The 25,222-nt window shown below is 49.4% G+C and overlaps 1 protein-coding gene across 3 annotated transcripts in view; it reads left to right on the forward strand.

The window, feature by feature from the left end:
* tsen2 (TSEN2 tRNA splicing endonuclease subunit) overlaps window positions 1-25,222 on the forward strand; it is a 40,997-nt gene that overhangs the window by 9,936 nt on the left and 5,839 nt on the right. The window contains exons 4-9 of one of the 3 annotated variants that reach the window (XM_055870008.1): window positions 1,922-2,645; window positions 5,806-5,898; window positions 15,919-15,969; window positions 16,073-16,211; window positions 20,142-20,178; window positions 20,278-20,389. In XM_055870008.1, coding sequence (XP_055725983.1) covers window positions 1,922-2,645; window positions 5,806-5,898; window positions 15,919-15,969; window positions 16,073-16,211; window positions 20,142-20,178; window positions 20,278-20,389 — 1,156 coding nt within the window. The remainder of the gene's footprint in view (window positions 1-1,921; window positions 2,646-5,805; window positions 5,899-15,918; window positions 15,970-16,072; window positions 16,212-20,141; window positions 20,179-20,277; window positions 20,390-25,222) is intronic. The other 2 variants (XM_055870009.1, XM_055870010.1) reach the window with 2 other exon arrangements.

The following is a 25,222-nucleotide window of genomic DNA, read 5'->3' on the forward strand; positions in this document are numbered from 1 at the left end:
TGTGGATATAGATACTTTTGTACCTGTTTCGTGCAGCATCTTCACAAGGTCCTTTGCTGCTGTTCTGGGATTGATTTGCACTTTTCGCACCAAAGCACTTTCATCTCTAGGAGACACAACGTGTCTCCTTTCTGAGCGCTATGACAGCTGCGTTGTCCCATGGTGTTTATACTTGCGTACTATTGTTTGTTCAGGTGAACGTGGTACCTTCAGGCATCTGGAAATTGCTTCCAAGGATGAACCAGACTTGTGGAGGTCTTGGCTGATTTCTTTTGATTTTGCCATGATATCAAGCAAAGAGGCACTGGGTTTGAAGGTAGGCCTTGAAATACATCCACAGGTACACCTCCAATTGACTCAAATGATGTAAATTAGCCTATCAGCATCTTCTAAAGCCATGACATCATTTTCTGGAATTTTCCAAGATGCGTAAAGGCACAGTCAACTTAGTGTATGTAAACTTCTGACCCACTGGAATTGTGATACAGTGAAATAATCTGTCTGGAAACAATTGTTGGAACGATTACTTGTCATGCACAAAGTAGATGTCCTAAACGACTTGCCAAAACTATAGTTTGTTAACAAGAAATTTGTGGAGCGGTTGAAAAACAAGTTTTAATGACTCCAACCTAAGTGTATGTAAACTTCCGACTTCAACTCTATATACAAAAGTATGTGGACACCCCTTTGAATTAGTAGACTCTGCTATTTCAGCCACATCCGTTGCTGACAATGGTCCGTACAGAAGAGCTCAGTGACTTTCAACGTGACAGTCATAGGATGCCACCTTTCCAACAAGTCAGTTTGTCACATTTCTGCCCTGTTAGAGCTGTCCCGTTCAACTGTAAGTGCTGTTATTGGGAAGTGGAAACGTCTAGGAGCAACAACGGCTCAGCCAAGAAGTGGTAGGCCACACAAACTCCCAGAACGGGAGTGCTGAAGTGTGTAAAAATCGTCTGTCCTCTGTTGCAACACTCACTACTGAGTTCTAAACTGCCTCTGGTAGCAAGTCAGCACAAGAACTGTCTGGAGCTTCATGAAATGGGTTTCCATGGCCGAGGAGCATCACACAAACCTAAGATCACCATGCGGAATGCCAAGCGTCGGCTGGAGTGGTGTAAAGCTCACCGCCATTAAACTCTGGAGCAGTGGAAACACGTTCCCTGGAGTAATGACTCACGCTTCACCATCTGGCAGTCCAATGGATGAATCTGGGTTTGGCGGATGCCAGGAGAACACTACCTGCCCGAATGCATAGTTCCAACTGTAAAGTTTGATGAAGGAGAAATAATGGTCTGGGGCTGTTTTTCATAGTTTGGGCTAGGCCCTTTAGTTCCAGTGAAGGGACATTTTAATGCTACAGCATACAATGACATTCTAGACGATCCTGTGCTTCCAACTTTGGGGAAGCCCTTTCCTGTTTCAGCATGACAATGCCCCCGTGCACAAAGCAAGGTCCATACAGAAATGGTTTGTTGAGATCTGTGTGGAAGAACTTGATTGGCCTGCACAGAGGACTGGCCTGCACAGAGCCCTGACCTAAACCACATCAAACAGCTTTGGGATAAATAGGAATGCCGACAGCGAGCCAGGCCTAATCGCCTCAACATCAGTGCCCGGCCTCACTAATGCTCTTGTGGCTGAATGGAAGCAAGTCCCTGCAGCAATGTTCCAACATCTAGTGGAAAGCCTTCCCAGAAGAGTGGAGGCTGTTATAGCAGCAAAGTTCCAACATCTAGTGGAAAGCCTTCCCAGAAGAGTGGAGGCTGTTATAGCAGCAAAGGGGGGACCAACTCCATATTAATGCCCATGATTTTGGAATGAGATGTTTGACGAGCAGGTGTCCACTTACTTTTGATCATGTAGTGTATTGCTGTCTACCAGTTACACAGCATGAGTCTACCTGTCTCCTCTCTCCCAGGTACCAGAAGCATTTGAGCTGGGCACGGGACGTACTCCTAGCTCAAGGATTGGAGGAGGAGGTTGTCAATCAGATGCTGCAGAGACTTTGTCAGCCAATGGAGCCAGAGCTCAGAGAGGAAAATGGAAATGATGACTGCCCAGCCAGCCCTCACAGGAGTGAGGAAACAGGGGCAGGTGAACCCCAGGACATGGCCTCCGAGCAGACAGGGGCAGGTAAACCCCAGGACATGGCCTCCGAGCAGACAGGGGCAGGTAAACCCCAGGACATGGCCTCCGAGCAGACAGGGGCAGGTAAACCCCAGGACATGGCCTCCGAGCAGACAGGGGCAGGGAGACAGCAGGACATGGCCTCCGAGCAGGCAGGGGCAGGGAGACAGCAGGGCCAGGCATCAGACTCCTGGAGCCCAGAGGATCAGGGGGAGCAGGACAGTCAGTGTTCCCAAGCTAAGAGGCCTAGGAGTGAAGGAGATGGTCGGTTCGACCCACTGTCTGAGCTTTACACCCGGGAGCCCCAGCAGATAGACCCAGCGGCCCTGACTACGGTCCGGTGCCCCAGGCATGATGACTGGCTGGTTGACTGTGGCTGTCGCCTGGAGGACAGCGTGCTGGAGACCCTCACCCTGCAGAGAGACAGACAGACAGACGCAGGCCGACAGGGGGCAGACCGTGGGTATGAGTATGTACTGGTGATGGAGGAGGAAGAGGAGAATAGTGTTGTCAAGGTAATCAAATCAAATTTTATTTGTCACATACACATGGTTAGCAGATGTTAATGCGAGTGTAGCGAAATGCTTGTGCTTCTAGTTCCGACAATGCAGTAATAACCAACAAGTAATCTAACCTAACAATTCCACAACTACTACCTTATACACACAAGTGTAAAGGGATAAAGAATATGTACATAAAGATATATGAATGATTGATGGTACAGAACGGCATAGGCAAGATGCAGTAGATGGTATAGAGTACAGTATATACATATGAGATGAGTAATGTAGGGTATGTAAACATAAAGTGGCATTGTTTAAAGTGGCTAGTGATACATGTATTACATAAAGATGGCAAGATGCAGTAGATGATATAGAGTACAGTATATACACATACATAAGAGATGAGTAATGTAGGGTATGTAAACATAAAGTGGCATAGTTTAAAGTGGCTAGTGATACATGTATTACATAAAGATGGCAAGATGCAGTAGATGATATAGAGTACAGTATATACACATACATAAGAGATGAGTAATGTAGGGTATGTAAACATTATATTAAGTGGCATTGTTTGAAGTGGCTAGTGATACATTTTTACAGAATTTCCATCAATTCCCATTATTAAAGTGGCTGGAGTTGAGTCAGTATGTTGGCAGCGGCCACTAAATGTTAGTGGTGGCTGTTTAACAGTCTGATGGCCTTGAGATAGAAGCTGTTTTTCAGTCTCTCGGTCCCTGCTTTGATGCACCTGTACTGACCTCGCCTTCTGGATGATAGCGGGGTGAACAGGCAGTGGCTCGGGTGGTTGTTGTCCTTGATGATCTTTATGGCCTTCCTGTGACATCGGGTGTTGTAGGTGTCATGGAGGGCATGTAGTTTACCCCCGGTGATGCGTTGTGCAGACCTCACTACCCTCTGGAGAGCCTTACGGTTGTGGGCGGAGCAGTTGCCGTACCAGGCGGTGATACAGCCCGACAGGATGTTCTCGATTGTGCATCTGTAGAAGTTTGTGAGTGCTTTTGGTGACAAGCCGAATTTCTTCAGCCTCCTGAGGTTGAGGAGGCGCTGCTGCGCCTTCTTCACAATGCTGTCTCTGTGGGTGGACCAATTCAGTTTGTCCGTGATGTGTACACCGAGGAACTTAAAACTTTCCACCTTCTCCACTACTGTCCCGTCGATGTGGATAGCGGGGTGCTCCCTCTGCTGTTTCCTGAAGTCCACAATCATCTCCTTTGTTTTGTTGACGTTGAGTGTGAGGTTATTTTCCTGACACCACACTCCGAGGGCCCTCACCTCCTCCCTGTAGGCCGTCTCGTCGTTGTTGGTAATCAAGACTACCACTGTAGTGTCGTCCGCAAACTTGATGATTGAGTTGGAGGCGTGCATGGCCACGCAGTCGTGGGTGAACAGGGAGTACAGGAGAGGGCTCAGAACGCACCCTTGTGGGGCCCCAGTGTTGAGGATCAGCAGGGTGGAGATATTGTTTCCTACCCTCACCACCTGGGGGCGGCCCGTCAGGAAGTCCAGGCCCCAGTTGCACAGGGCGGGGTCGAGACCCAGGGTCTCGAGCTTGATGACGTGTTTGGAGGGTACTATAGTGTTAAATGCTGAGCTGTAGTCGATGAACAGCATTCTCACATAGGTATTCCTCTTGTCCAGATGGGTTAGGGCAGTGTGGTTGCGATTGCGTCGTCTGTGGACCTATTGGGTCGGTAAGCAAATTGGAGTGGGTCTAGGTTGTCAGGTAGGGTGGAGGTGATATGGTCCTTGACTAGTCTCTCAAAGCACTTCATGCTGACGGAAGTGAGTGCTACGGGGCGGTAGTCGTTTAGCTCAGTTACCTTAGCTTTCTTGGGAACAGGAACAATGGTGGCCCTCTTGAAGCATGTGGGAACAGCAGACTGGGATAAGGATTGATTGAATATGTCCTTAAACACACCAGCCAGCTGGTCTGCGCATGCTCTGAGGACGCGGCTGTGCATGCCGTCTGGGCCTGCAGCCTTGCGAGGGTTAACACGTTTAAATGTTTTACTCACGTTGGGTGCAGTGAAGGAGAGCCCGCAGGTTTTGGTAGCGGGCCGTGTCAGTGGCACTGTATTGTCCTCAAAGCGAGCAAAAAAGTTATTTAGTCTGTCTGGGAGCAAGACATCCTGGTCCGCGACGGGGCTGGTTTTCTTTTTGTAATCCGTGATTGACTGTAGACCCTGCCACATATCTCTTGTGTCTGAGCTGTTGTATTGCGACTCTACTTTGTCTCTATACTGGGACTTAGCTTGTTTGATTGCCTTGCGGAGGGAATAGCTACACTGTTTGTATTCGGTCATGTTTCCGGTCACCTTGCCCTGATTAAAAGCAGTGGTTCGCGCTTTCAGTTTCACGCGAATGCTGCCGTCAATCCACGGTTTCTTGTTTGGGAATATTTTAATAGTTGCTGTGGGTACGACATCGTCAATGCACTTTCTAATGAACTCGCTCACCGAATCAGTGTATTCGTCAATGTTGTTGTTGGACGCAATGTGGAACATATCCCAATCCACGTGATCGAAGCAGTCTTGAAGCGTGGAATCAGATTGGTCGGACCAGCGTTGAACAGACCTGAGCGCGGGAGCTTGCCGTTTAAGTTTCTGTTTGTAGGCTGGAAGCAACAAAATGGAGTCGTGGTCAGCTTTTCCGAAAGGAGGGCGGGGGAGGGCCTTATATGCGTCGCGGAAGTTAGTATTACAATGAACCAAGGTTTTACCAGCCCTGGTAGCACAATCGAAATGCTGATAGAATATAGGGAGTTTTGTTTTCAGATTAGCCTTGTTAAAATCCCCAGCTACGATGAATGCAGCCTCAGGGTGTGTGGTTTCCAGTTTACAAAGAGTCAGATAAAGTTTGTTCAGGGCCATCGATGTGTCTGCTTGGGGGGGAATATATACGGCTGTGATTATATACGGCTGTGACTGAAGTCAGCTTGTAAGGACCCTGCCCGCCACAAGGAGTCGCTAGAGTGCGATGGGCCAAGGAAAACCCCCCCGCCAAACACTCCCCTAACCCAGGACGATGCTGGGCCAATTGTAGGCCGTCCAATGGGACTCCCGGTCCTGGCGGGCAGTGAAGCCTCAACACTGCGATGTGTCGGAGGCCCTGGGATCATGTGTCTGATGTTTTGTGGTTCTGTGTGTTCCAGCAGGGCAGAGCAGGGCCAGGGATGACAGTGAGGAGAGTGTGTAGAGTCAACCCCTTCAGGCTGCTAGAGTACCTTCAACTGACTCTGGAGGAGGTAAGACACCATCCACTCTGCTCTTCTCTGTATTCTTCTCTACTCTAGTTGTCCTGAACCGTAGTTTGGCTGTGATAGAGGGAATCAATAACATGTTAATAAGGATTCTATTGTCACAGCTGGATCTGATGATGATGAGGAGGAGGAGGAGTTGTGTTATTGAAACATGTTTGTGTCAGTCCTAGGACCAACCCTCAGTCCTCATGACTCTGGAATAATCAACAGCTCAGCTCTGACACTCCAGCAGAATACATGGTTTTGTTTTTTCTGATGGGTCTGCTGGTGTGAGGTCTGATGGGGTCTGCTGGTGGTGTGAGGTCTGATGGGGTTTTCTGGTGGTGTGGGGTCTGATGGGGTTTGCTGGTGGTGTGAGGTCTGATGGGGTCTGCTGGTGGTGTGAGGTCTGATGGGGTTTGCTGGTGGTGTGAGGTCTGATGGGGTTTGCTGGTGGTGTGAGGTCTGATGGGGTCTGCTGGTGGTGTGAGGTCTGATGGGGTCTGCTGCTGGTGTGAGGTCTGATGGGGTCTGCTGGTGGTGTGAGGTCTGATGGGGTCTGCTGGTGTGAGGTCTGATGGGGTCTGCTGGTGTGAGGTCTGATGGGGTTTGCTGGTGGTGTGAGGTCTGATGGGGTTTGCTGGTGGTGTGAGGTCTGATGGGGTCTGCTGGTGGTGTGAGGTCTGATGGGGTTTGCTGGTGTGAGGTCTGATGGGGTCTCCTGGTGTGAGGTCTGATGGGGTCTGCTGGTGTGAGGTCTGATGGGGTTTGCTGGTGTGAGGTCTGATGGGGTCTGCTGGTGTGAGGTCTGATGGGGTCTGCTGGTGTGAGGTCTGATGGGGTCTGCTGGTGTGAGGTCTGATGGGGTCTGCTGGTGTGAGGTCTGATGGGGTCTGCTGGTGTGAGGTCTGATGGGGTCTGCTGGTGGTGTGAGGTCTGATGGGGTCTGCTGGTGGTGTGAGGTCTGATGGGGTTTGCTGGTGTGAGGTCTGATGGGGTTTGCTGGTGTGAGGTCTGATGGGGTCTGCTGGTGTGAGGTCTGATGGGGTCTGCTGGTGTGAGGTCTGATGGGGTCTGCTGGTGTGAGGTCTGATGGGGTTTGCTGGTGGTGTGAGGTCTGATGGGGTCTGCTGGTGGTGTGAGGTCTGATGGGGTTTGCTGGTGTGAGGTCTGATGGGGTCTGCTGGTGTGAGGTCTGATGGGGTCTGCTGGTGTGAGGTCTGATGGGGTCTGCTGGTGTGAGGTCTGATGGGGTCTGTTGGTGTGAGGTCTGATGGGGTCTGCTGGTGTGAGGTCTGATGGGGTCTGCTGTTGTGAGGTCTGATGGGTCTGCTGGTGTGAGGTCTGATGGGGTGAGGTCTGATGGGGTCTGCTGGTGGTGTGAGGTCTGATGGGGTCTGCTGGTGTGAGGTCTGATGGGGTTTGCTGGTGTGAGGTCTGATGGGGTTTGCTGGAGTGAGGTCTGATGGGGTCTGCTGGTGTGAGGTCTGATGGGGTTTGCTGGTGGTGTGAGGTCTGATGGGGTTTGCTGGTGGTGTGAGGTCTGATGGCTGGTGGTGTGAGGTCTGATGGCTGGTGGGGTGAGGTCTGATGGGGTCTGCTGGTGGTGTGAGGTCTGATGGGGTCTGCTGGTGGTGTGAGGTCTGATGGGGTTTGCTGGTGTGAGGTCTGATGGGGTCTCCTGGTGTGAGGTCTGATGGGGTCTGCTGGTGTGAGGTCTGATGGGGTCTGCTGGTGTGAGGTCTGATGGGGTCTGCTGGTGTGAGGTCTGATGGGGTCTGCTGGTGGTGTGAGGTCTGATGGGGTCTGCTGGTGGTGTGAGGTCTGATGGGGTCTGCTGGTGGTGTGAGGTCTGATGGGGTCTGCTGGTGTGAGGTCTGATGGGTCTCCTGGTGTGAGGTCTGATGGGGTCTCCTGGTGTGAGGTCTGATGGGGTTTGCTGGTGTGAGGTCTGATGTGGTTTGATGGTGTGAGGTCTGCTGAGGTAGAGAGGTATTGGAGGTGATTGTGTGACTTCACAGAGCTGTTAGTGTTCTGAAGTGAGGCTGAGTGACTCAACTCACCGCCGTCCCCACAACCCTCCCTGTCCCCACAACCCTCCCTGTCCCCACAACCCTCCCTGTCCCCACAACCCTCCCTGTCCACTGTCCCCACAACCCTGCCTGTCCCCACAACCCTCCCTGTCCCCACAACCCTCCCTGTCCCCACAACCCTCCCTGTCCACTGTCCTCACAACCCTCCCTGTCCTCACAACCCTCCCTGTCCACTGTCCTCACAACCCTCCCTGTCCACTGTCCTCACAACCCTCCCTGTCCACTGTCCTCACAACCCTCCCTGTCCACTGTCCTCACAACCCTCCCTGTCCCCACAACCCTCCCTGTCCCCACAACCCTCCCTGTCCCCACAACCCTCCCTGTCCACTGTCCTCACAACCCTCCCTGTCCTCACAACCCTCCCTGTCCACTGTCCTCACAACCCTCCCTGTCCACTGTCCTCACAACCCTCCCTGTCCACTGTCCTCACAACCCTCCCTGTCCACTGTCCTCACAACCCTCCCTGTCCGCCGTCCCCACAACCCTCCCTGTCCCCACAACCCTCCCTGTCCACTGTCCCCACAACCCTCCCTGTCCACTGTCCTCACAACCCTCCCTGTCCTCACAACCCTCCCTGTCCACTGTCCTCACAACCCTCCCTGTCCGCCGTCCCCACAACCCTCCCTGTCCCCACAACCCTCCCTGTCCCCACAACCCTCCCTGTCTCCACAACCCTCCCTGTCCTCACAACCCTCCCTGTCCACTGTCCCCACAACCCTCCCTGTCCTCACAACCCTCCCTGTCCACTGTCCCCACAACCCTCCCTGTCCACTGTCCCCACAACCCTCCCTGTCCTCACAACCCTCCCTGTCCTCACAACCCTCCCTGTCCTCACAACCCTCCCTGTCCACTGTCCTCACAACGCTCCACTGTCCCCACAACCCTCCCTGTCCACTGTCCCCACAACCCTCCCTGTCCACTGTCCTCACAACGCTCCACTGTCCTCACAACACTCCACTGTCCTCACAACCCTCCCTGTCCACTGTCCTCACAACCCTCCCTGTCCACTGTCCTCACAACCCTCCCTGTCCACTGTCCTCACAACCCTCCCTGTCCACTGTCCTCACAACCCTCCTTGTCCTCTGTCCCCACCACCCTCACTGTCCCCACAACCCTCCCTGTCCACTGTCCCCACAACCCTCCCTGTCCACTGTCCTCACAACGCTCCACTGTCCTCACAACACTCCACTGTCCTCACAACCCTCCCTGTCCACTGTCCTCACAACCCTCCCTGTCCACTGTCCTCACAACCCTCCCTGTCCACTGTCCTCACAACCCTCCCTGTCCACTGTCCTCACAACCCTCCTTGTCCTCTGTCCCCACCACCCTCCCTGTCCCCACCACCCTCCCTGTCCCCACCACCCTCCCTGTCCTCTGTCCCCACCACCCTCCCTTGTCCTCTGTCCCCACCACCCTCCCTTGTCCTCTGTTCCACCACCCTCCCTGTCCCCACCACCCTCCCTGTCCTCTGTCCCCACCACCCTCCCTTGTCCTCTGTCCCCATCACCCTCCCTGTCCCCACCACCCTCCCTGTCCCCACCACACTCCCTGTCCTCTGTCCCCACCACCCTCCCTTGTCCTCTGTCCCCACCACCCTCCCTTGTCCTCTGTCCCACCACCCTCCCTGTCCCCACCACCCTCCCTTGTCCTCTGTCCCCACCACCCTCCCTTGTCCTCTGTCCCCACCACCCTCCCTTGTCCTCTGTCCCCACCACCCTCCCTTGTCCTCTGTCCTCACAACCCTCCCTTGTCCAACCCTCCCTTGTCCTCTGTCCCCACCACCCTCCCTTGTCCTCTGTCCCCACCACCCTCCCTTGTCCACTGTCCTCACAACCCTCCCTTGTCCAACCCTCCCTTGTCCACTGTCCCCACCACCCTCCCTTGTCCTCTGTCCCCACCACCCTCCCTTGTCCTCTGTCCCCACCACCCTCTCTTGTCCTCTGTCCCCACCACCCTCCCTTGTCCTCTGTCCCCACTACCCTCCCTTGTCCTCTGTCCCACCACCCTCCCTGTCCCCACCACCCTCCCTTGTCCTCTGTCCCCACCACCCTCCCTTGTCCTCTGTCCCCACCACCCTCCCTTGTCCTCTGTCCTCACCACCCTCCCTGTTCGCCGTCCCCACAACCCTCCCTGTCCCCACAACCCTCCCTGTCCACTGTCCCCACAACCCTCCCTGTCCACTGTCCTCACAACCCTCCCTGTCCTCACAACCCTCCCTGTCCACTGTCCTCACAACCCTCCCTGTCCGCCGTCCCCACAACCCTCCCTGTCCCCACAACCCTCCCAGTCCCCACAACCCTCCCTGTCCTCACAACCCTCCCTGTCCACTGTCCCCACAACCCTCCCTGTCCTCACAACCCTCCCTGTCCACTGTCCCCACAACCCTCCCTGTCCACTGTCCCCACAACCCTCCCTGTCCTCACAACCCTCCCTGTCCTCACAACCCTCCCTGTCCTCACAACCCTCCCTGTCCACTGTCCTCACAACGCTCCACTGTCCCCACAACCCTCCCTGTCCACTGTCCCCACAACCCTCCCTGTCCACTGTCCTCACAAACCTCCACTGTCCTCACAACGCTCCACTGTCCTCACAACCCTCCCTGTCCACTGTCCTCACAACCCTCCCTGTCCACTGTCCTCACAACCCTCCCTGTCCACTGTCCTCACAACCCTCCTTGTCCTCTGTCCCCACCACCCTCCCTGTCCCCACCACCCTCCCTTGTCCTCTGTCCCCACCACCCTCCCTTGTCCTCTGTCCCCACCACCCTCCCTGTCCCCACCACCCTCCCTGTCCCCACCACCCTCCCTGTCCTCTGTCCCCACCACCCTCCCTTGTCCTCTGTCCCACCACCCTCCCTGTCCCCACCACCCTCCCTTGTCCTCTGTCCCACCACCCTCCCTGTCCCCACCACCCTCCCTGTCCCCACCACCCTCCCTTGTCCTCTGTCCCACCACCCTCCCTGTCCCCACCACCCTCCCTTGTCCTCTGTCCCACCACCCTCCCTGTCCTCTGTCCCCACCACCCTCCCTTGTCCTCTGTCCCACCACCCTCCCTGTCCCCACCACCCTCCCTTGTCCTCTGTCCCACCACCCTCCCTGTCCCCACCACCCTCCCTTGTCCTCTGTCCTACCACCCTCCCTGTCCTCTGTCCCCACCACCCTCCCTTGTCCTCTGTCCCCACCACCCTCCCTTGTCCTCTGTCCCCACCACCCTCCCTGTCCCCACCACCCTCCCTTGTCCTCTGTCCCCACCACCCTCCCTTGTCCTCTGTCCCACCACCCTCCCTTGTCCTCTGTCCCCACCACCCTCCCTGTCCCCACCACCCTCCCTGTCCTCTGTCCCCACCACCCTCCCTTGTCCTCTGTCCCCACCACCCTCCCTTGTCCTCTGTCCCCACCACCCTCCCCGTCCTGATGACACCTCCACTAGTACCACCAATACTGTGCCCCTAGTACACTAGTGTGCCATTATCTAGGGTGTTGTAAAGCAACCTTTTATGAGCCAAGATCACTTTCTGACTCAAAATGCAGGCCGAGATCTACTGCTCAAACTTTTTTTTAATGACTTTAAAAAAATCGTAAGTCTTTGCAACATTAACCTATTAAAGTACTGTAGAAATGAGGTTTGTGCAGTAGGCTGTAGGCCCAATACATTATCACTGCATATTGGCTATGCTTGAATTGCCCTGCCAATGTTGTTCTTCACCAACCATTTTAAAATTATATTTCAACACGTGAGGTATACAGTGCTTTCGGAAAGTATTCTGACCCCTTTACCTTGCCACATTTTGTTACATTATAGCCTTATTCTAAAATTGATTAAATCGTTTATTTCCCTCATCAAATCTACACACAATACACCATAATGACAAAGCAAAAACAGATTATTAGAAATGTTAGCAAATTTATAAAAAATAAACAGAAGTATCACATTTTCAGAAGAATAATTCAGGCCCTTTACTCAGTACTTTGTTGATGCACCTTTGGCAGCGATTACAGCCTTGAGTCTTCTTGGGTATGACGCTACAAGCTAAGCACACCTGTATTTGGGGAGTTTCTCCTATTCTTCTCTGCAGATCCTCTCAAGCTATAAGGTTGTATGGGGAGCGTTGCTGCACAGCAATTTTCAGGTCTTTCCAGAGATGTTCAAGTCCGGGCTCTGGCTGGGCCACTCAAGAACATTCAGAGACTTGTCCCGAAGCCTTTCCTGCGTTGTTGCTTGTGTGCTTAGTCGTTGTCATGTTGGAAGGTGAACCTTCGTCCCAGTCTGAGGTCCTGAGCACTCTGGAGCAGGTTTTCATCAAGAATCTCTCTGTACTTTGCTCCGTTCATCTTTCCCTCGATCCTGACTAGTCTCTCAGTCCCTGCCGCTGAAAAACATTGCCACAGCATGATGCTGCCACCACCATGCTTCAACATAGGGATGGTGCCAGGTTTCCTTCAGACGTGACACTTGGCATTCAGGCCAATCTTGTTTTCATCAGACCAGAGAATCTTGTTTCTCATGGTCAGAGTCCTTTAGATGACTTTTGGCAAACGCCAAGCGGGCTGTCATGTGCCTTTTTGCTGAGGAGTGGCTTCCATCTGGACACTGTCCTTCTGGAAGGTTCTCCCATCTCCAGAGAAATTCTGGAGCTCTGTCAGAGTGACCATCTGTCAGAGTGACCACCTCCCTGACCAAGGCCCTTCTCCCCCGATTGCTGTTTACCTGGGCGGCCAGCTCTAGCCAGAGTCTTGGTGGTTCCGAACTTCTTCCTTTTAAGAATGATGGAGGCCACTGTGTTCTTGCTTCAATGCTGCAGACATGTTTTGGTACCCTTCCCCAGATCTGTGCCTCGACACAATTCTGTCTCGGAGCTGTACGGACAATTCCTTCGACCTCATGGCTTGGTTTTTCTCTGACATGCACGGTCAACTGTGGGACCTTATATAGACAGGTGTGTGCCTTTCCAAATCATATCCAATCAGTTGAATTTACCACAGGTGGACTCCAATCAAGTTGTAGAAACATCTCAAGGATCTTCAATGGGAACAGGAAGCACCTGAGCTCAATTCTGAGGCTCAAAGCAAAGGGTCCATATACTTATGTAAATATGATATTTCTCTTTTTTGTTAATACATTTGCAAACATTTCTAAAAACCTGTTTTTGCTTTGTCATTATGGGGTATTGTGTGTAGATTGATGACGGGAATAAAAAAATAAAAATAAAATTTAGAATAAGGCTGCAACGTAACAAAATGTGGAGAAAAGGAAGGGGTCTGAATACTTTCCGAATGCATTGTACATTAGAGGCTCAGTAATCGAGGAAGACAGTGAGGCACCAATTCACCAAAGAGGCACCAATCTCATCATGACCTGCTGCTGATATCTCTAAATTACCTCCATTACATCAGGAGGTGCTGATATCTCTCAATTACACCAGGAGGTGCTGATATCTCTCAATTACACCAGGAGGTGCTGATATCTCTCAATTACACCAGGAGGTGCTGATATCTCTAAATTACCTCCATTACACCAGGAGGTGCTGATATCTCTCAATTACACCAGGAGGTGCTGATATCTCTCAATTACACCAGGAGGTGCTGATATCTCTCAATTACACCAGGAGGTGCTGATATCTCTCAATTACATCAGGAGGTGCTGATATCTCTCAATTACACCAGGAGGTGCTGATATCTCTCAATTACATCAGGAGGTGCTGATATCTCTCAATTACATCAGGAGGTGCTGATATCTCTCAATTACACCAGGAGGTGCTGATATCTCTCAATTACACCAGGAGGTGCTGATATCTCTCAATTACATCAGGAGGTGCTGATATCTCTCAATTACATCAGGAGGTGCTGATATCTCTCAATTACACCAGGAGGTGCTGATATCTCTGTTACACCAGGAGGTGCTGATATCTCTCAATTACATCAGGAGGTGCTGATATCTCTCAATTACACCAGGAGGTGCTGATATCTCTCAATTACATCAGGAGGTGCTGATATCTCTCAATTACATCAGGAGGTGCTGATATCTCTCAATTACATCAGGAGGTGCTGATATCTCTCAATTACATCAGGAGGTGCTGATATCTCTCAATTACATCAGGAGGTGCTGATATCTCTCAATTACATCAGGAGGTGCTGATATCTCTCAATTACATCAGGAGGTGCTGATATCTCTCAATTACATCAGGAGGTGCTGATATCTCTCAATTACATCAGGAGGTGCTGATATCTCTCAATTACATCAGGAGGTGCTGATATCTCTCAATTACACCAGGAGGTGCTGATATCTCTGTTACACCAGGAGGTGCTGATATCTCTCAATTACATCAGGAAGTGCTGATATCTCTCAATTACATCAGGAGGTGCTGATATCTCTCAATTACACCAGGAGGTGCTGATATCTCTCAATTACACCAGGAGGTGCTGATATCTCTCAATTACATCAGGAGGTGCTGATATCTCTCAATTACATCAGGAGGTGCTGATATCTCTCAATTACATCAGGAGGTGCTGATATCTCTGTTACACCAGGAGGTGCTGATATCTCTGTTACACCAGGAGGTGCTGATATCTCTCAATTACATCAGGAGGTGCTGATATCTCTGTTACACCAGGAGGTGCTGATATCTCTAAATTACACCAGGAGGTGCTGATATCTCTCAATTACACCAGGAGGTGCTGATATCTCTCAATTACACCAGGAGGTGCTGATATCTCTCAATTACACCAGGAGGTGCTGATATCTCTCAATTACACCAGGAGGTGCTGATATCTCTCAATTACATCAGGAGGTGCTGATATCTCTCAATTACATCAGGAGGTGCTGATATCTCTCAATTACATCAGGAGGTGCTGATATCTCTCAATTACATCAGGAGGTGCTGATATCTCTCAATTACATCAGGAGGTGCTGATATCTCTCAATTACACCAGGAGGTGCTGATATCTCTGTTACACCAGGAGGTGCTGATATCTCTCAATTACATCAGGAAGTGCTGATATCTCTCAATTACATCAGGAGGTGCTGATATCTCTCAATTACACCAGGAGGTGCTGATATCTCTCAATTACACCAGGAGGTGCTGATATCTCTCAATTACATCAGGAGGTGCTGATATCTCTCAATTACATCAGGAGGTGCTGATATCTCTCAATTACATCAGGAGGTGCTGATATCTCTCAATTACATCAGGAGGTGCTGATATCTCTCAATTACATCAGGAGGTGCTGATATCTCTGTTACACCAGGAGGTGCTGATATCTCTGTTACACCAGGAGGTGCTGATATCTCTCAATTACATCAGGAGGTGCTGATATCTCTGTTACACCAGGAGGTGCTGATATCTCTAAATTACACCAGGAGGTGCTGATATCTCTCAATTACACCAGGAGGTGCTGATATCTCTCAATTACACCAGGAGGTGCTGATATCTCTGTTACACCAGGAGGTGCTGATATCTCTCAATTATCTCCATTACATCAGGAGGTGTAGTTGACTATCAACTTCGCTGTGGGATCGTGGAAGCTGCAGGTGATCTGAGCTATTTGATAGGCTAGCGGTAGGCCTATAAGTGCACTTGATTTGCTCTCCAGGCCTGCCCGGTAGGGGGAGTTTGTACCTTCAGACACATGAAATGGTTCAAAATCGGAACACTTTGACTACCCGGTGCGCAGGCCAGCTGAATCAAGTGCACCTACCGCTACCAGACGGAGCTAAACAAATTAGGAATGCAAGGCTTTATCATTGGGCTTTTTACAGAAATGTTTGGCAATCTACTAGGAAAGGCTTGGCGATAGACCAGTCGATCACGATTGACTGGTTGGTGACCACTGATCTATGGGATGGATGCCATTTTAGACTTTAGGAGTAGGCTCCTCCCTCTAAGACACTGTATTTCTCTTTTTCTGGTCTTTTGAACATTATTTTCTTCTTTCAGGCTTTCTTCTTGGTCTATGCATTAGGATGCCTTTCAGTTTACTACAATGAGGTAAGAAGCTACAGTCTTATGAACATATACGTCTTATTAACTAAAGCCTTTGCTGTTATGGTGCGTGTTTGTTTCGTGCGAGTCTTACTGACTTCCTCTTCAGGAACCATTATCGGTGCTCCAGCTGTGGGAGATTTTCCGGTCGGTCCAACCCCACTTTGAGACGTCATACATGGCCTACCATTACTTCCGCAGCAGGGGGTGGGTGCCCAAGCCTGGGGTGAAGTACGGGACTGACCTCAGTGAGTTAATAATTCATTCATTATAGGCTGTTCTAGTGCCAATTCATTGATATATATGTATGTGTATATATGTATGTATGTGTATTCACACTACCTTTCGAAAGTTTGGTGTCACTTAGAAATAGTTTTTGAAAGAAAAGCAACATTTTTTTTGTCCATCAAATTGATGAGAAATACAGTGTAGACATTGTTAATCTTGTAAATGACTGTTGTAGCTGGAAACGGCAGATTTTTCTTTTAACAGTGCCACCGACGCGGCCGGCTACCAAGGGCGGTGGCCGACGATTTAAACGTGTTAACCCTCGCACGGCTGCCGGCCCAGGCGGCATCTCAGAGCAAGCGCAGACCAGCTGGCTGGTGTGTTTACGGACATTTTCAATCTCTCCCTATCCCAGTCTGCTGTTGCCGCATGCTTCAAGAGGGCCACCAATGTTCCTGTTCCCAAGAATGCAAAAGTAAATGACTATCGCCTTGTAGCACTTACTTCTATCATCATGAAGTGCTTTGAGAGACTAGTCAAGAATCATATCACCTCCACCTTACCTATCACCCTAGACCCACTTTGCTTACTGCCCCAATAGGTCCAGCGATGATGCAATCGCCTGCACATTGCCCTATCCCTTCTGGACAAGAGGAATACCTATCTAAGAATGCTTTTCATTGACAATAGCACAGCATTCAACACCATAGTACCCTCCAAACTCATTAAGCTGGAGGCCCTGGGTCTCAACCCCGCCCTGTGCAATTGATTGAGTTGGAGGCGTGCATGGCCACGCAGTCATGGATGAACAGAGTACAGGAGAGGGCTGAGAACGCACCCTTGTGGGGCCCCAGTGTTGAGGATCAGCGGGCTGGAGATCTTGTTTTTCCTACCCTCACTACCTGGGGGCGGCCCGTCAAAGTCCAGGACCCAGTTGCACAGGGCGGGGTTGAGACCCAGGGTCTCGAGGTTAATGACGAGTTTGGAGGGTACTATGGTGTTAAATGCTGAGCTGTAGTCGATGAACAACACTCTTACATAGGTATTCCTCTTGTCCAGATGGGATAGGGCAGTGTGCAGTGTGGTTGTGATTGCGTCGTCTGTGGACCTATTGGGGCGGTAAGCAAATTGGAGTGGGTCTAGGGTATCAGGTAGGGTGGAGGTGATATGGTCCTTGACTAGTCTCTCAAAGCACTTCATGATGACGGAGGTGAGTGCTACGGGGCGATAGTCATTTAGCTCAGTTACATTAGCTTTCTTGGGAACAGGAACGTTGTTGGCCCTCTTGAAGCATGCGGGAACAGCAGACTGGGATAAGGATTGATTGAATGTGTCCGTAAACACAGCAGCCAGCTGTTTTCCACATGCTCTGAGGACGCGGCTAGGGATGCCGTCTGGGCCGGCAGCCTTGCGAGGGTTAACACGTTTAAATGTTTCTCACCTCGGCTGCGGTGAAAGAGAGTCCGCAGATTTTGGTAGCGGGCCGTGTCGGTGGCACTGTATTGACCTCAAAGCGAGCAAAAAAGTTATTTAGTCTGTCTGGGAGCAAGACATTGGGGTCCATGACGGGGCTGGTTTTCTTTTTGTAGACCCTGCCACATACCTCTCGTGTCTGAGCCGTTGAATTGCTACTCTACTTTGTCTCTATACTGAAGCTTAGCTTGTTTGATTGCCTTGCGGAGGGAATAGCTACACTGTTTGTATTCGGTCATGTTTCCGGTCGCCTTGCCCTGATTAAAAGCAGTGGTTCGCGCTTTCAGTTTTGCACAAATGCTGCCATCAATCCACGGTTTCTAGTTGGGGAAGGTTTTAATTGTTGCCGTGGGTACAACATCACCGATGCACTTGCTAATAAACTCGCTCACCGAATCAGCGTGTTCATCAATGTTGTTCGACGCTATCCGGAACATATCCCAGTCCACGTGATCGAAGCAATCTTGAAGTGTCGAATCCAATTGTTCGGACTAGCGTTGAACAGACCTGAGCACGGGCGCTTCCTGTTTTAGTTTCTGTCCATAGGCTGGGAACAACAAAATGGAGTCGTGGTCAGATTTGCCGAAAGGAGGGTGAGGGAGGGCTTCGTATGCATCGCGGAAGTTAGAGTAGCAATGAACCAGAATTTTTCCAGCACGGGTAGCGCATTCAATATGCTGATAAAATTTAGGGAGTCTTGTTTTCAGATTAGTCTTGTTAATTAAAATCCCCAGCTACAATAAATGCAGCCTCAGGATATGTGGTTTCCTGTTTACATAGAGTCCAATGAAGTTCTTTCATGGCTGTCGAGGTGTCTGCTTGGGGGGGATATACACGGCTGGGATTATAATCGAAGAGAATTCTCTTTGTAGATAATGCGGTCGGCATTTCATTGTAAGGAATTCTAGGTCAGTTGAACAAAAGGACTTGAGTTCCTGTATGTTGTTATGATCACACCACGTCTCGTTAATCACAAGGCATACCCCCCCGCCCTTCGTCTTTCAAAGAGAGATGTTTCTGTCGGTGCGATGCGTGAAAAAAACAGGTGGCTGTACCGTCTCTGACGTATCCCGAGTGAACCATGTTTCCGTGAAACAGAGAATGTTACAATCTTTGCCCCAGTCTGAGGTCCTGAGCGCTCTGGAGCAGGTTTTCATCAAGGATCTCTCTGTACTTTACTCCGTTCATCTTTCCCTCGTTCCTGACTAGTCTCCCATTACCTGCCACTGAAAACATCCCCACAGCATGATGCTGCCACCACCATGCTTCACCGTAGGGATGGTGCCAGCTTTCCTCTAGATGTGACACTTGGCATTCAGGCCAAAGAGTTCAATCTTGGTTTCTTCAGACCAGAGAATCTTGTTTCTCATGGTCTGAGTGTCCTTTAGGTGCCTTTTGGTAAACTCCAAGCGGGCTGTCATGTGCCTTTTACTGAGGAGTGGCTTCTGACTGGCCACTCTACCATAAAGTCCTGATTGGTGGAGTGCTGCAGAGATGGTTGTCCTTCTGGAAGGTTCTCCCATCTCCACAGAGGAACTCTGCAGCTCTGTCAGAGGAACCATCGGGTTATTGGCCACCTACCTGACCAAGGCCCTTCTCCCCCGATTGTTCAGTTTGGCCGGGCGGCCAGCTCTAAAAAAAAAAAAAAAAAGTGTCTCTGTACCTTCTCATTTTTTATAAAAAAAAATTCCTCAGAGGTATTGTGATGACTTATGCACAGGGGGAAGCCATGGAGCTTCCTGCAACTCTCCTGCAATTGTTGGGCTCAAGGGCTTTGACACCTCTCACTTCACACCACGGTGCTAATTGAAGTTGTATCTGGATTTGTTCTGTCCTAGTAAGCTTGGTAGCCTTAATTTAGTATCCAGTCCTTATAAATTAAAATAGATTTTTGTGATGTCTTTTTCTTCTTGGCTTTAAAAGTAGCTTCAGCCTAAACATTACTCATTCAGTTTCAGGTTGGTTGGTATTTTCAGGTTTCTGTTTCTTTTGCTGGTTGTGGGTTTGCCAGAGCATTTGCTGTATAGTCCTTGGGAATAAGAATCCTGTATATGTCCTACATGCATTTCGCTACACCCGAAATAACATCTGCTAAACATGTGTATGTGACAAATAAAATTAGATTTTATCCAATTTTATTCAACTCCAAATCTATCTTTTTGTAAAAACATGCTGGAAAATTAAGTGGCTCATCTGCTCATGATCTCTTTTTTAATGGGTTGACTGTGAATGTTTGCAGTATAGACCTTGTTTCACTGTTAGTTTAATGGGTTGACTGTGAATGTTTGCAGTATAGACCTTGTTTCACTGTTAGTTTAATGAGCTGACTGTGATCCTTCAACCATAAAACACTGGACACTCAGATGTGTTGATTCTTGATGCAGATAATTATTAGTCTGATAATTATTAGTCTGATAATTATTAGTCTGATAATTATTAGTCTTATTGTCTTGTACCGTATGTTCTCTTCCATGCAGTGCTTTACCGAAAAGGACCACCTTTCTACCATGCAAGGTTTGTATGAATTACAGTACATTAACATTTACATTGAGATCCATTAATTGTTTAAATAGTGTTTATGTGAAATCTTTATCTCCATCCCACTCCCTCTAGTTACTCTGTGGTGGTGGAGAAGGTAGACCAGCCATGTAGGGGAGGGGCTCTCCGTCCGTTCAGCTGGAGGTCTCTTGCTGCTCTCAGCAGGATTACCGGCAACGTTTCCAAGGTAACACCTTCACCTTACTACCTGGGTCCAGTCCACCATAGAATTACAAAGTTATTTCTAATTTAATTATTTGTATACACCCCTACTTAGTCTTGGGGCATATTCATGGCGGTATCTTCCCTTAATACAATAACATATACATTCTCATAACTAGGTAACTATAAGTCAACCGTATGGTATTCCAGGAGTTGAAGCTGTGCTACCTCATCTACCCATTTCACCTGACAGATACCTCTGACTGTTGTACACATAAATAAGATGTAGAAATACACTGAGGGGACAAAACATGAAGAAAACCTTTCTAATATTGAGTTGTATTATAGTTAGTATATGCAGTGTGTAGTATATATTATGGGAAGTATATGGAGTGTGTAGTATATAGTCTATGCAGTAGTTAGTATATGCAGTGTGTAGGATATATTATGGGAAGTATATGGAGTGTGTAGGATGTTAGTTCCTGAGATGCTGACCTGTAATAACTACTGTGATTATTATTATTTGACCCTGCTGGTCATTTATGAACATTTGAACATCTTGGCCATGTTCTGTTATAATCTCCAACCGGCACAGCCAGAAGAGGACTGGCCACCCCTCACAGCCTGGTTCCTCTCTAGGTTTTGGCCTTTCTAGGGAGTTTTTCCTAGCCACCGTGCTTCTACACCTGCATTGGTTTCTAGGGAGTTTTTCCTAGCCACCGTGCTTCTACACCTGCATTGGTTTCTAGGGAGGTTTTCCTAGCCACCGTGCTTCTACACCTGCATTGCTTGCTGTTTGGGGTTTTAGGCTGGGTTTCTGTACAGCACTTTGAGATATCAGCTGATGTAAGAAGGGCTATATAAATACATTTGATTGAAATTTGAGGTAGTCTATGTAGTAGTTAGTATATATTATTGTAAGTATGTAACATGGATGCCCCCACGCTCCAAACACTGGCCTCTGATTGACTACGTCATAGTGAAACTTTCTGACACTAATGACATCCTGCTGATAAGTGCCATGAAGGGTGCAGGATGCTGGACACTGTATGATACTGGCTAAACTACAAGTGAAAATACGCCCCCCCCCCCCCCCCCCCCCCAGCATTCTCCTACAGACTCCTCCATCCTGGAAGAACTGCCTGTCTGTCCACCCATTCAAGACCTCAACCATTCGCCAACCTTCCAAGAGGTGTTATCAGCTATCCATTCCCTCAAGATCAACAAGACTCCTGGCGCTGACAGCATCCCAGCAGAGCTACTTAAGAAGGGAGGTTACTTCTGCACCAGAACCTTCCACCAGTACATCACTGAGGATTGGGACCGGGAGATCATCCCCCAACATTGCAAACATTGTCACCATCTGTGAGAACAAGGGTGACAAGTCCATCTGCGACAAAGTCCTGGCCAAGGTGATGCTACACAGGCTGGTGAACAACATCACAGAGGAACTGCTGCCAGAGTCACAATGTGGCTTCAGAAAGAACAGGAGCCCGGTCGACATGATATTCACGGCAGGACAACTCCAGGAGAAGTGCCGTGAACAACATCAGGACCATTTCATGGCCTTCGCCGACCTCTCCAAGGCCTTCGCCGACCTCTCCAAGGCCTTCGCCGACCTCTCCAAGGCCTTCGACACTGTGAGCAGGGAACTACTACGGGGCATTCTACTCACATTTGGCTGTCCAGACAAATTTGTCAACATCCTTTGCCAGTTCCATGATGAGATAATGGCTTGGGAGGAAGGAAGGAAGGCAGGAGGAAGGCAGGAGTCAGTGCCCTTTGGAGTAAGCAGGGGTGTGTGCTGATGCTGGTACTGCTTAACATCTTCCTCCTATGTGTCACCCAGCGGTCTGCAGGGGGGGGCAGCTACATCTTGGCCAGCAATCTGTGGTGTGGGGGGGGGGCAGCTACATCTTGGCCAACGGTCTGTGGGGGGGGGGGGGGGGGGGGGGGGGGGGGGGGGGGGGGGGGGCAGATGAAGCTCTACAAGGAACAGCTAAAAACGTTGCTGAAGAAGTGCAACATCAAACCCATAGACCTGGAGGATGCTGCTGCCTACCGTTCCACCTGACGGCAGCTCTTCCAGAGCGGTGTACAGAGGTGGGAGGAGGAGAGGAGCACAAAGACTGAAAAACAACTCAGGAGACATGCAACCATGCCTGCCCCCGCCAACACAGACTGCATAGGCCCCACCTGCAATACATTTTGTGGTTCTCGGATTGGACTCTACAGTCACCAAAGAATTCACCGTTAACTCAGAAGTGGAAGTCATCATCGAATACGATGGACAACCATAAACATATACTACACACTACATATACTATACAGTATGGTATGTATATGTAGTGTGTAGGCTGTGTGGTGGATATGTGATGGGATGTTTATATGATGTAATGTTGTATCTTTAGCTCGTTCAGTACAAACATACTTCACTGTTTTAACTTTTGTTTTATATGTAATGTGGGTGTTTTGGTGTGTTTGGGCCCCAGGAAGAGTAGCTGCTGCCTTGGCAGGAACTAAATGGGGATCCATAATAAACCCCAGGAAGAGTAGCTGCTGCCTTGGCAGGAACTAATGGGGATCCATAATAAACCCCAGGAAGAGTAGCCGCTGCCTTGGCAGGAACTAATGGGGATCCATAATAAACCCCAGGAAGAGTAGCTGCTGCCTTGGCAGGAACTAAAATGGGATCCATAATAAACCCCAGGAAGAGTAGCTGCTGCCTTGGCAGGAACTAAATGGGGATCCATAATAAACCCCAGGAAGAGTAGCTGCTGCCTTGGCAGGAACTAATGGGGATCCATAATAAACCCCAGGAAGAGTAGCCGCTGCCTTGGCAGGAACTAATGGGGATCCATAATAAACCCCAGGAAGAGTAGCCGCTGCCTTGGCAGGAACTAATGGGGATCCATAATAAACCCCAGGAAGAGTAGCTGCTGCCTTGGCAGGAACTAATGGGGATCCATAATAAACCCCAGGAAGAGTAGCTGCTGCCTTGGCAGGAACTAAATGGGGATCCATAATAAACCCCAGGAAGAGTAGCTGCTGCCTTGGCAGGAACTAAATGGGGATCCATAATAAACCCAAGGAAGAGTAGCTGCTGCCTTGGCAGGAACTAACGGGGATCCATAATAAACCCCAGGAAGAGTAGCTGCTGCCTTGGCAGGAACTAATGGGGATCCATAATAAACCCAAGGAAGAGTAGCTGCTGCCTTGGCAGGAACTAATGGGGATCCATAATAAACCCAAGGAAGAGTAGCTGCTGCCTTGGCAGGAACTAATGGGGATCCATAATAAACCCCAGGAAGAGTAGCTGCTGCCTTGGCAGGAACTAAATGGGGATCCATAATAAACCCCAGGAAGAGTAGCTGCTGCCTTGGCAGGAACTAATGGGGATCCATAATAAACCCCAGGAAGAGTAGCTGCTGCCTTGGCAGGAACTAATGTGGATCCATAATAAACCCCAGGAAGAGTAGTTGCTGCCTTGGCAAGAACTAATGGGGATCCATAATAAACCCCAGGAAGAGTAGCTGCTGCCTTGGCAGGAACTAATGGGGATCCATAATAAACCCCAGGAAGAGTAGCTGCTGCCTTGGCAGGAACTAAATGGGGATCCATAATAAACCCCAGGAAGAGTAGCTGCTGCCTTGGCAGGAACTAATGGGGATCCATAATAAACCCCAGGAAGAGTAGCTGCTGCCTTGGCAGGAACTAATGGGGATCCATAATAAACCCCAGGAAGAGTAGCTGCTGCCTTGGCAGGAACTAATGGGGATCCATAATAAATACAAATGTAGTAGTTTAGTATATGTAGTATGTAGTCTATGTAGTAGTTAGTATATGTAATGTATATAGTATGGTAAGTACAGTATATGTAGTATAGTTAGTATTTTCAGTGTGTAGTATGTAGTATAGTTAGTATATTCAGTGTGTAGTATATAGTCTACAGTTGAAGTCGGACGTTTACATACACCTTAGTCAAATACATTTAAACTCAGTTTTTCACAATTCCTGACATTTAATCCTAGTACAAATGATCTGTCTTAGGTCAGTTAGGATCACCACTTTATTGTAAGAATGTGAAATGTCAGAATAATAGTAGAGAATTATTTATTTCAGCTTTTATTTCTTTCATCAATCACATTCCCAGTGTGTCAGAAGTTTACATACACTCAATTAGTATTTGGTAGCATTGCCTTTAAATTGTTTAACTTGGGTCAAATGTTTCAGGTAGCCTTCCACAATAAGTTGGGTGAATTTTGGCCCATTCCTCCTGACAGAGCTGGTGTAACTGAGTCAGGTTTGTAGGCCTCCTTGCTTGCACACACTTTTTCAGTTCTGCCCACAATGTTCTATTCGTGATTGAGGTCAGGGCTTTGTGATGGCCACTCCAATACCTTGACTTTGTTTTCCTTAAGCCATTTTGCCACAAGTTTGGAAGTATGCTTGGGGTCATTGTCCATTTGGAAGACCCATTTTCGACCAAGCTTTAACTTCCTGACTGATGTCTTGAGATGTTGCTTCAATATATCCACATAATTTTCCTACCTCATGATGCCATCTATTTTGTGAAGTGCACCAGTCCCTCCTGCAGCAAAGCACCACCATAACATGATGCTGCCACCCCCGTGCTTCACGGTTGGGATGGTGTTCTTTGGCTTGAAAGCCCTCCCCCTTTTTCCTCCAAACATAACGATGGTCATTATGGCCAAACAGTTCTATTTTTGTTTCATCAGACCAGAGGACATTTCTCCAAAAAGTACGATCTTTGTCCCCATGTGCAGTTGCAAATCGTAGTCTGGCTTTTTAATGGCGGTTTTGGAGCAGTGGCTTCTTCCTTGCGGAGCGGCCTTTC

The sequence above is a fragment of the Salvelinus fontinalis genome, chromosome 18 (genome assembly GCF_029448725.1).
Source record: "Salvelinus fontinalis isolate EN_2023a chromosome 18, ASM2944872v1, whole genome shotgun sequence".
Classification (NCBI taxonomy): domain Eukaryota; kingdom Metazoa; phylum Chordata; class Actinopteri; order Salmoniformes; family Salmonidae; genus Salvelinus; species Salvelinus fontinalis.